The sequence below is a fragment of the Dromaius novaehollandiae genome, chromosome 16 (assembly GCF_036370855.1).
Source record: "Dromaius novaehollandiae isolate bDroNov1 chromosome 16, bDroNov1.hap1, whole genome shotgun sequence".
Lineage (NCBI taxonomy): Eukaryota > Metazoa > Chordata > Aves > Casuariiformes > Dromaiidae > Dromaius > Dromaius novaehollandiae.
In genome coordinates, this window is record NC_088113.1 from 11047709 (window position 1) to 11060570 (window position 12862).

The 12862-nt window shown below is 37.0% G+C and overlaps 1 protein-coding gene across 10 annotated transcripts in view; it reads right to left on the minus strand.

The window, feature by feature from the left end:
- The window catches only part of ZMYND8 (zinc finger MYND-type containing 8), an 86567-nt gene that overhangs the window by 61060 nt on the left and 12645 nt on the right, over positions 1-12862 (minus strand). For 7 of the 10 annotated variants that reach the window (XR_003258094.2, XM_064521473.1, XM_026092972.2 and 4 more), the window contains exon 4: positions 4631-4864. The exons of 1 other annotated variant lie outside the window; for it this stretch is intronic. Coding sequence is in view for 6 of the 9 variants with exons in the window: in XM_064521473.1 (XP_064377543.1) it covers positions 4631-4644 (14 nt within the window). In the remaining 3 variants the exon portion in view is untranslated. Of the gene's footprint in view, positions 1-3556; positions 3604-4226; positions 4415-4630; positions 4865-12862 lie in introns of those variants that run through there. 2 more of the 10 variants (XM_026092970.2, XM_026092971.2) reach the window with 2 other exon arrangements.

The window sequence follows — 12862 nt, forward strand, 5'->3', positions numbered from 1 at the left end:
AAGACAGGGAGTTTTGTGAAGTCACAGGTTACTAAGGAAATCGCTCAATTTTAGATTCACTCTCCAGTTTGAGTCTTTCATGTTTTATGTTTCCTTTTGCAGAATCCCCTGCAAAATGCTCAATTTGTATTATGCATTTAACATACACAAAATGCTTGTTCAGCCATATACATACAGCAACGTTTAAGCTAGCCACCTCTGATAAAATGCCAAGTAAAAAAAAAAAAAATTAATTTAAAGACCACTTAGATTCTTCTTAAAACTTTATTCTTATTCAGTGTACATTTAAACTAGCTCCACAAAAAATAAATCAGGGGAGAGAGGGAAACCTTTGGTGACACACAGTCCTCTGTAGGCTATCAACTACAGAGCTGAGGCCCATGCAAGGCAACCAGAAGAGTTAAAGATTTCAGAACCTAACTTAATTTGAGAACCATCATGTCTGAAAACAAAGGTTTATACTGGCAATATTAAGGATATTAATATCCTGTTACAACATGGCTTCAATCCCACAGTATGAAACCCAGATGCCATGACAACTGGCAATAAAGGGTTAACCTCCGAATGACAGACAACCTCTATCAAATAAATAAAATTCAGCTCCTATGCAGCTATTTCTAAGTTAGACTTTAACCCATGAATACAAGACATATTTGTTAATAAATAAAGGGAAAAAAAAGTTCTAAACCCAGTTTAAAGGGCCAAGCTAGATGGCCTACTACAATGGTTTTTAATTTGTGGTTTGCAGACCCCTCAAAGTCCACAGACTACTTCTAATGGGTTTGCAAACAATAATTAAGTAAATCAAACCTATTCTAATTGGCTTAAATTCACTAGAATGGGATTCACATGCCATGGGAAAAATGTTGGGGATCCAGAAATAAGAAAAGTTGAAAACTGCTGGCCTAGTGAACAGTACTACATTCTATTTGGACAAAGGTTTATGTCCAACCTTCAAGATATTTAGGGGATCCAGATTAATAACCTGAATTCCAGACTGGGAGGAGGGGATCTTTTATTGAAATTTATACTCCTTAGCCAATTACATTGGAGTTGCACTATTACTACAGAAAATTGACTGTGACCTATTACTTTTCAGCTATTGGGTCCACATGGCCAATACACTTGAAAACAAAGAAAAAAAAATCAAGAAAAACTGATATCCCACAATGGGAGAAGGCTCAGGAAGAATAGCTAAGTGAAGTTTGTGGACACTAACATAGAGATACAAATCTATATACCAATTTCTGACTTTTTAACATGAAGTCCCTTACAGTATATGCCTCTCTAGTTTCAATTTAGGTTTTTTTATACATTTCGATATTCCTGTCTGAATGGGGGGGGTGGGGGGGATGTCACATTTGGAGTGGTTTATACTCCTCACTTTTTTCATTCTCGGTATGTTAAGTAGTGTCATTTGCTTTAAAAGTCACTCAGTTTTTCCCTAGCACTATTCAGCTTCCAACTAAAACAGTCTGCCTGTGCAAAGAATGAAAGAGGCACATAGCTTTTAAAAAGCTACTGTTTTCATCGTAATTTATAATCCAGATCACTCCTTTGTTTTTCCCCCACTGCATTCTTTGTCCAGCTAATTACAAAAGTAACTGGATGTTGGCACTAAATAATAATGGCTAATCATATTCATCCTGGGCAATTCAAATTCCTCTTTAGTAGCCAGAAAATTTAAAGTGCAATTATACGATTAACTCCTAGTTACATCAGAATAATGGCCATTTACTATAAGCTGAATAAACCTCTGCTAAATTGCTTCATACGTGTTCTGTTTAATTGTGATATTAACAAGACCCAGTCCTGTAAAATCTTGGGTAGAAAGAATACCTGCTCTTTTCTTCCCCTGCGTCTATCACTTAAACAAAACCCCACGTTCTATCTGTCCTGAACAGTAGAAAAACAGCACAGAGTGCATCTTATTATGCAATCTATGAAAGCGAGTGATAACATCATACCTTGACAAAGCACCAAAAATACATGAAATTCTTCAGCTTGGCTGAATTTGCTTTACTTAGATGGAACAAAGATGGTAGAAATTTCCAGAAGGCCTTTCTCAGTCTTGCCACTGCAATTGTCAATCTTTAACCTACCCTCTGCTTCTATTGGCTCAAGCCCTCCATGGAGCAGCGCGATTGGGCTGATCTGTAAAACAACACTGCTGTCTCTACCTTGCCTCAGACATCTTGCTGCAATGCAGACATTTATTTTTTGTGAACTATAAAAGAATTATATTTGAGTGATTAAAAATAGTGAACTTTAACAGACTCATGATGCTACATTTCATTACATGCACAAGGGCAGCTTATACAAATATGCTTCACTGTCAGGAATGTGTCTGGAGGTGCAGATTTGAAACAGATCCTAGTTTAACAAAACCTGTGGGAGCCATTTTAATACAAGCTTTTTGATTGCAGATCACTTACTCCTGCTTCCTCATATTAAACAAATATAATGTTGTGCAATATTTAAGACTCAAAAAAAACTGCTAATGTGTATGAACTGCTGCTATGAAAATTACGTCCAAATGTAATTTCTGCTTTTAGCAATTGAAAAACAAAAAACAGAGTAACTTCCTAGCTGTGTCAGCACCTTTCTCTATACTGAAAAATGCAATAATGGTGCATATAAAACTCCTATCACATGAAACTCAGTGGTACAATCCAGCAGTGTTTTAGGTTGTGAACTGAACAAGACATTCTTATTATCTAATCCTTTGGGGGGGGGGGAGAAGAAAAGTGAGATATTCAAAGAAATATATTCATCTTGGCAAACAAGTAACCAGAGGTATATGGCTAGGTTACAGAATGTTATCAAATACATGGCAACCTTCTATAAAAGTTAGCAAGTAACAGTGCCTAGTAACCGTCATTTGGAAAGCCACCTTAGATCAAAGTTCCTTCTTAAAATCATGAATGCATGTGGACTACTAAAAACTAGGCAAAAATTATATTAAAAGCAAAGAGTACCCCTGCTCTGCTTTCATAACTGTATTGGTGTTCAGTGAAAAGCGGTTTGTTAAAACAAGCATGCAAGTGTTACAATTAAAATGTCAACAGAGGGCACAAAATGTTTAAAATTAGTTATAAATCAAGCAAGTTTATCTGAGATTATATTTCGTATACTATCAAAAACACATGCTCACTAAGCGTTATTTACTTAACTGTTTAAGGTCATTTCATTGCTGAGTACTAGCACATTCATCACACCTCAAAAGCCTAAGGAACGACCAAACTGTACTATACCGTACAAGCATGGTAATTAAGGATCTATGAACAAAGAGCAAGTAGAATATTTTTCACTGGCCTTAGGTAAACAGGAAGTATAAGCTTCAAACTTTAGAAGCAAATTATCAAAAAAACAGTGCATTCAAATTAGAACAGTTTACATGAACAAGTCCCTTAAAATGGATGCTAAACAAATCTCCTAAATTTTTATATGATTAACCACTAACATTACTTCACCTACTGGACTAACTGACCCACTAAAAACAAAATGTTTGGAAAACTATTAAAAATGTTCAGAGAGTAGCATGCTGCTTACTTACCAACTGTTCAAGCACCCATCTCATTTTTCCAGTTAAGAAGATACAACAGGCTGGCAGATTTGGGAATTGATCAAAAAGGAATTCTTTGAAATAATTACGCAGCATTAAACCAAAAGTTAAAAAAAAGGCAAAAAACAAGAACGAACAACATGTACTACTGTCATGAACCACACATGATTTTATATCCTCTGGACTCCACAACACAGAACTGTGGCTGATACAGTGTAAAACAAAAAGGCACAGATAAAAGGTACATTAGTTTATTTGAACTATGTGAAAGAAGAAAGCTAACAGTTCAAAAACATTTTCCATAAAGAATCAGATTTGTAAACAGATGTATTGCTGCATTTTATTGAGCAGCAACCTATTTCCAAAATCTGCAGCATAAAAACTCCCTTTTAAAGGAACAAAATATTAACCATACATTGTCCCTCAGAAAGAGAAACACATTGTATTAATTATTCCTGCAAGAAAAAAAGTTCAATAATCATTTTAAGTTAAGATAAGCTGCATAAAAAACATGATGCAACAGCACACCACCACCTAGGCCCAATATCTACAATCTGCCATTAGCACTTTTTGCTGATGTCTAGGTTTTTAAAAATCCCATATTTTCTCAGAGATAACTTATCTTAGCTATTCCATTCACTGTTTAGAAAGGTAAACTTGCCTGTTCTTCTGTCTGCCATTATCCCTGCTTGACTCCCTGTAGGGCAGTTAAATGCATCTGCTCCCTAGCTTCCATTTTCTCTTCAGCAGGCATGTGACACAACAGACAATAGTGCTGGCAAACTGCTCAGAGAGAGAAAGCTTCTTTGGAATACCAGGATCTTGATAAACTCTAAAAACACCATCCTCCTGTGAAGAAGTAGGTATGCCAAGGTTTTGCCAGTCTGCAAAATAAAGCTGTGGCTAATGGCTACTAACCATGTGACCCAAGAAAGCAAATTTAAACAGTTTCAACTTAATAAAGTGCTGTGGTGTGAGTTTTGCACAACAAATCACAGAGAATCACACTCTCAACCCACAACTCATAGGTCTTAGAGAAAAAAAAATGTAAAAAGTAAGGCTTACCTCTGTGGATGCATTGTTAACACAGTGTTATGTCAATACTTATAAAACATGGAGGACAGGCTCTCAGTACTCAGACAGAAAGGGCTTGGCACTTCAGCTTGATGATCTGTCTTCCTAATAAAAGCTAATCCTGGATTGGCTACTTTGGTAAATCCGAATGTAAAGCTTCAGGGGATTGGCTGAAACACTTCCTGAGCGATTATCTTTGTGCAGCTCTGGCAAGCAGGAGCCATCCTGTGCATAGAGAAGACAGGCTAAGCTAGGCCCGTTTCAGCAGGAGAAACTCGAAAAGAAACCCCAAATGCGGGCTCCTCGTAGAAAACACATAGCTTTTCAAGCAGAGGGAAGTGATCACAAACTGCCTGCCTGAGCAAATGTGTTTCAACATGTCATTACTGAAGGCATTTGGATATTTTAAACCTGCAGAAGGGAGAGTTCGCCCAGGTCACAAAAGCCATTCTTTCTAAACGAAAAGCTAAATTCACTTTGCTGCAGATCTGCAGTGTGTCTCATAGAGGAAGACAGACTTTGCAAAGAAAAGAAAACACTGAAACTGAACAGCCACACAATGGACCAAAATTAAATACTGAAATTTCAGAGAGAATGCTGATACTCGAGAATTTAAATATATTAACACCTATCATAGCAACCATATACCGACAACGTAATTTCTTTAGATACTGTGATAAGCACAGTCTTAAGAAAAACTTCATGTCTGATTCCTACAAAAAACTATTATACAATTGTAATTGCATTATCAAATAGAGTGCTGGCATTCAAAGCATGCCTTCCCTGTTTATAAAAATGCTGCAGAGGGCAATCAAAAATCTCAGTATCACACCAGATACTGTATTCTCAAATTCCCCCCCCTCCCCGGCCCCCACCTTTCAGCCTGCTAAGGCTGTCAGTTAAACAAAAATCTGACTTCCGTATTAGTCGGCTGCAGCTGCAGCTTCCTGTCTTTTAACCCTGTAGGACTTGGTACTTTTTAAGACATGGGCCCTAAAAAGAACTAGATTTCTCTATATGGTACGGTATCAGTCTGCTTTCACATAAAAATTAGTATAGCTCTTTTTTGCTTTAGCTTTTATCTTCTAGTAAAATTCTGCAAACAAAACAAAATGAGAAAATGGCACATAATCTTGAATTAGAATACAATGCATATGAACAACCAGCTTGATCTTGGGCCAATTCCGAAGCATTTTATTCAAAAATGCTTTCATTTCTCTCCTCAAAACCCTGTGATTCAGTTTGTTTTCCTAATGCAGTGAAAGTGGGAGGATTTATCACTATGCCAGGAAGGAAGGAAGGCATAACTCCAGATGGATATTTTAAAGGCCAAATTTTGACAAAGGTCCCAACCAGCCTTTACATTTGTATTCAAAATTCTGCATCTGTATTAGGTAGTTAGGTATTATCATTCTACAGCCATCAACAAATTACAACGGAAGCTGTAGATGAAAAGGCTGATTTGAAGCATATTGCCTTTTATCAGAGAATTATTTACGCAAAAAAAACGAGTTGTAGAGGGAGAGATTTAATATTAAAACAATATTTAGCAAATAACAAGCTAAAATAACCAAAGCAAAATAAGCACTATTACACTACTGAAATGATCTGATGCAGAATCTAGGATAGTGCAAAAGCAGTTATAGAAAAGCATCTCCCATAAATCAAGGCCAGTCGCCAACAAAATACACACTTCACTCTAACTTTACCTGCGTGCTAATGATCCCTAAAACAATCACCACAAATAAAACTAATCCCCTCCTTTAGCTCCCACCGACACCTTTCATGATATAACTATTTTAACACACAAATCTCTTTGCTTGAGAACTGACATGACTCATATCTATGCAACTCAATAAAATTAATAATACTCTGCATTGTCCCATACTGAATTCAGATTATTTCTGAGATAGCAATCACTGTCTCAGGGAAACTGCCAAATCATCCTATCACTGTGCTTACATTTTTTGTGTACTTGCGTTTTAGTCTGCACCAGTGGATTAAGAGCCCAGAGTATAAATGTTCATCTCATAAGTAATTCTGGAGTCCCTGCTGGAAGCATTTTCCCTTTTTAGCTTTGGCACCATTTTTCAGGGCAGAGAGCAGGAAGGCTCATGGATTACACTGGCAGTTTGTTCTGTTTTAGGAATGTAGCAGAAACAGTGCTGCTATAAAGGGAATCGTACAGCCCACTACAGCAGCAAGAACACGCTGGAAATGCGTGACATTAAAGTGAACACTTGCAGCAGTTCTAACAGTTCGAACGATTCAAGACAGGTTTATTTTTTACTGTATACCTAAAACCCTATGCCACTCAGAAATACCAGCCCCCAATGCAAAAATGTCCAAATTTTGATTTGTCCATGCAGTAAATGTATGTAAGACAGGACTATCAGCCATTAACATTTACTCTCATTAATTGACTGTTCTATTCTAATATTATTCTATTCAAAAAACTAAAATCCTAATCCCTATGAAGCACAGAAAGGGAGTAAAACTAAACACACAGTATTTGTCAGTGCTTTGTGCTAACCAAGACCTGACTCTGGGAATGCAGTAATGCTGATGGTGACTGGGAACTCTGCCAAACTGACACACTTGGACCTACGGGAAAAAATCAGCATGCAGCAGACAGAAGCAGAAGCAGCTCTAGAAAAGGCCAAAGGTCCTATCGTCTTGATTCAAGAAAATGGTGGCCCGAACGCAAAACAAAGTTTACAAACCTTGAGTCATCAGTGAACAGAACAGAGACAAAAACCTAGAAAGTCTATCAGACAGAATACAGCATTTGTATTCAACCACTAGGTTACTCTGCTAAGATAAACAAAAGAATTCTATCTGCTCCTTTAGAAACAAATCAGGAGGGGAAAGCTTGAACTATCTTTCTCTTTATTTTCTTGCCCATACACATATTTTAAACAGGAGGTACAAATCCAGTAAAGCAATATACAGGTACTTCTGGAAAACTCAGTAGATTCTGTCTGTTAAGCCACAATTAGTGCATTTCCTACTGCAGCTTGAGCAATTCTTTTACATAGGAGTGGTGAATTTTTTGGAGGGGGAAGGGAAGGAAAGGAAAAGAAAACAAAGGAGAGAGAGAGGGGAAGCTAAAAAGCTTTGTTAAAGCAGAAGAGAGGGCGGAGAGATTAGATTAGCTAGTATTTGACCTTTTCAATGCTTTGGAGATGTTAAGAAACAACAGGGGTTTAGAGCAGAAAAAAGGAAAGAAAACAAGGGAAAGATGGAAAGCAAGAGTACAGTCACAAAGAAATTAAAAGACAACAACGTTAAAAGTGCAACCTACTATATTTAGGATTCTTTGCACAGAACTGCACCCACTGTGCAAAATCTCCAAAAGGTGCACTCATCAAGAATCACTGCCAAAAGACAGGCAGAAACCAATGTTATAAGGGACTATACTACTTAACATACACTGAAAAGCCCCCAAATTAAAGTAAATAAACACCACTAAGGAAAAGACCTGTCTGTGTGATAGAAGCAGGCAGTTTGGATATATGGCCTATAAAGGAACTCACGGGGTGGGGGGAAGCACCATGGGGTGAAAACATCATTGGCAAGGAGGGAACAGTAGGTGATGCACAAAAGATCAAACTTTTAAGGTTAACATTTTGAACAGATACACAAAAGGAAAAGGGGAAAGTCATATTCCCTAAGGATAACTAGAAAATGGGAAAAGAAGTTGCATTAAGGACTTGTAGCTTGGTCCCAGATTTCCAAGTCACTGAATGAGAATCCTAATTTCTAGAATGTTTCAGGTTCTTAACCTAATTCAATATCTTTCCTTTAGGGAGTTTGTCGCACCTTCTCCCCTTAATTCTGAACCTGCCAAGCTATCATTAACTGCTTAGAGTCCACAGGACACAACTACCACCTGATACAGAATCCAACAATAACTATCTAGAAGAATAGTTCTTGAATGTTTAGAATCATGCTGGATGCTGAACGTACTGACCTGCCTAAGAAGGTTGGTAATTCTGTAAATTATCAAACACTTTACTGGGGAATGTGTTTATGCCAAGTTAGCTGATTTGCCCCTAAAGCTTAAAGGCCTTTGTGGCCAGATGCAGGCATGCATTTGTCCTGGTGAACAATATCTTTGAATACTTCTGGTTTAGTTTATTTGTTCTGGCTCACACTGATCACTCATTGTCTGCAGATTGAAAAAGCTGATTTTGTTTGTAATATGCACTGAATATCTGGTATGTTATGAAAGTTTCTCTTGACAGCCATTTTTAGTACGCTGTGTAATATATTTCACGTACATTTCCTTCTAAAGGAAATCTCCATTCATGTTCTGCCAAAAATACCTTAAAAAACCAAAAGTCCCCTTGAGCCCTTTGCTTTATCAGCTGTAGCTTTTTTAAAAGAGATGCTGCAGCCAATGTCATCTTAAGGCATAAGCCCTTTCACCTCCAGTATGAAATGGTCTCTCCAAAATTCAACAGCTGGGAGCAGGGCTGTGAGATATCTTGTACAAAACAGAATTTTCTTTATTATACACTTAAATTACATGTTCTATATGAAAAACCTAACAGATACCTCATATTTCACCTGCAGCCAAATACTTTTTCAAATACCTGGAAAGCAGCTGTGGGACATATGCAGATATATTGCATGTCAAACCTAAAGCAAGTGGAATTATCATGCATTCTCTGTGATAATGTGGTAATGAGTCCAACCCACTCACTGCACATGCAGGCTTTGTGGGTATGGGGATGTAGAGATCCTGCATGAGAACTACATACAAATTCCTAAAAGTAGTCTGCATTTTAGCAAGTGATTCTAATGCCCAAGTGTGAGACATTCTGCATTCAGCACTGATTCTGACATTGTATTCTTCCCAAGAAGATAGAAGAGAGACTCTACTGTTAGGGAAGAATTATCTAGGACTGGCTACAAATAACGCTAAACCCTAGTCCCATTGTTATGGTGTCTTTTTCTCTTTTCATTTTTTCCCATTCAGGAATCACTTGGTTAATGTTTTGAATCGTAAGGTTGATTTTTTTTCTTAATTCACGACATACAAGAGACTTTTAAACAAAAGCTGATTATCTTACAGAAGACTATCAGCTAAAGCTCATGCAAAACATTTAAAGTGATGGAATTACAAAAATACTGTTACTGCAATATTTTTCCTCTCTTCTAGACTGAGAGCTCTTCACAACCCACCACTGCACATCTAGACAATATCACTCTTGTTTGTAAGCTCTTTCTGCTCCTAGACACAGTAAATTTACAGTCTGACCTCAGCTTTAAGGCTCTGCATACTCATACTCACACCTCCTTCTCCTTCCTATCTGCTATTCCCATCGCTATATTCATCTCATTTTTCTACTCTGATTTGCCTCTCACCAGTCTGTTTCTTTTTCCACCACAAAAACACAGTGCAATCACTTTCACAAAGGTTTAACCCATAGTTTCACAAACATTTCTTTTATCAAAAGTACCAGCTTAAGCATCTCGCCATTCCTTCCAGCCACAACAGCCTGCCCAGTCACACATCTAGCAGAACTGTCTGCATGGTTATGTAGAATAGGATCAGTGAATCAAACTTTTTATTTTTAATCTATTGGGTTAGCTTTAGCCCAGGACAGGCACCAATTCACAATAGTTCACATTGCTGCTGCAAAAACATTTGTAGTGGCATGACTGAGAGGGCAGAAATGAGCGGTCTGAGATAATTTAAACCATCACTAAAAGAAACTCTTGTGAAACTCCACACTCAAGCACTGCATCTACATTTCTGTTTTACAGAATCTGTCTTATTAACTCAGGGTTTATTCATGCCTAATGACACTACAGATCTGTCCTTGCCTCTTCAAACCTTGTGAAAGAGCAGGAGGAAAGAAAGAGTTTGAAATATAATCACATCTCTGAGCAGAAGCAACACTTTCCAGCTGTGGCTTTGTGTGCTAACTAGGTACACAAGTAAGTCTTAGCAGTGAGACTTATTCATTATTAAATGAACTTTAATATGTTTTTGAAAGCCACAATAACCTTGAATGACATTAGAGTGGACAGATGTCGGAGTTTACAGTATTCAACATTTCAACCACATAAGGACCTACAGAACAAAAGTAAAAGGAAAATAAATATATATTTGGGTTGAAGTCGCTATAGGTCCAAGAAGAACTCAAGCACAAATGTCAATTTACCTTTTAATAAAGCATTATTTTGACCTCATGTAAAATAGTCTTGCTTCATTCTGGCTTTTAAAGATACCCTGGAATGTAACAGTCTAGGCAGTACAATGCCTACTGAAAATGAGTTGTGATACTACTCTGCATTTCAGGTTGTCATTAGTAATTCAGGAAGTACCAAGATATTTCACAGCAGAGGAAAAAGAATTCTAAAAATGTCTCTTAAGCAATTCTATGCAACATTCATCCACAAGCTGCTCAGTGATAAAAATAGTACTGAGACCCTTGTTTTATTGTGATTCTATCCACCTCTCTGCTGTATTTCTTTTAAAATCACCTCAGATTCCACCCATGAATTTTGCACCTTTTTAATCTCATTTGTGCATTCATCTATCTATAACTATCATCACTTCTTTCAAGGGTGTCAGAATGTACTGGAAAACAACTAATCCTGGATATTAGCACTGTGCAAACTTTTTAACACAGCAAATAAACATGATTCAGGAGAAAAAGATTTGCTAGCTGATATAATTACATGATATTTAACAGTGCATTTTCCTTTATTATGGCAAAAAGTATTTAAAATACAAAATGAAAAACTATACTGACAATTCCAGCTTTAGGATGCAAACCAAAATAAAGTAGATGACCTAAATAAAGCCTGGCAAAAGAAATGTTCCCAGCTCAGCCCACCAACACAGTCCAAAGTGGATTCAATTAATTCCTTGACCACTATTGGATTTCCCATGCTTGTAAACCTTACAGAGAGGCAAACAGCCAAATATATGGAGAATAAGCTTTCTAAACTGCAAATTTATCAAAACAGGGCATTATCTTCACATATATTTAGGGCTCGTTTCTCAGATGAGCCCTCAGTATGTAATTAAACAAGATGGTTAAGTTTATACAGGAGCTTATTGCCCCTGAAAGGGGCTCTCTTATTCATCTCCTCATTCCCAGACACATATTCCCACTCCTTCCTTTGCAGTGGATTTATTATTTGTATGACCCTGCAGTGAGCCAGTTCAGCAGGCTCAATCAGCAGAAAATTAGAGGGAGGAAGGGTGCGGTTAGACCGTGCAGCCACAAATGGTAGGGGGAATGAGTGGGATTGCCCCTTTTAACAGCTAGAGCCTGTTAGATCAATTCAAATAATCTCTTCTGTCTCCTCTCCTCCCCAAAGACATTGCTACAAAAATAAAAGTACATAGAAACATTAGCCAGTTTTCTGTATTTTCTGTAGTTTAACTGCACAATGCTACAAATCTTCCTATACAGCCCCTGCCACTTATCTACAGTGTTTTGGGTGAGCGTAGTACTTTGCATTCCCGTGAGCAAAACGAACCTTTCAGTATTTGGTCTTATTTCTCTCTGTGAGAATCTGTATTAAAAACAAACAAGCAAAAAAACCCATAAAACACAAAACCTACAGTACATTTGCAGCAAACTCTTGGGTTTATTAAAATGTGTATGCATTTGTTTAGGAAAGCTTAGATCTTGATGGAAGGATAACATAGAATACCACCAGCATTTCAGATTGCACCCAGAAATCCATATTGACACTTTTTCTGACAGCCCAGAAAAGAAGAAAGGGCCATGAGTCATGAACATGAACAATGAGCCACGAACAAATACTATTCTCTTTTTAAGAACTAAATAGCATGGCTGTATAAGGCATGACCAGCAGCAGAAAACTCGAAATGCAACTGTCTGCATAATTTAAAATATAAAAAACAGGTCCTACATGACTTGTGTATAATCGTTAAAAAGATTTTCTTTAACATTGCTTCTATTTGCAAAGATTTGTAAAGCAAATGCTTTAACAAACAATTTCTAAATAGCAATTTCTTTGAAAGTTAAAGTTGTCATTCCTGCTTGGTGCCAGAATGTATTTTTAATTAGAAGTAATAATCTACATACATTTTTACATGCATTTGTTCCCCTTGTTAAAACATGATGAAAGTTTACGTAATTGTTCAATGACATTTAAATATTTGTTTTGTATAGTTTTTATAAGCACATAAAAACAATGTAAATTATTTAAAGGAAAAACAAGTTATAG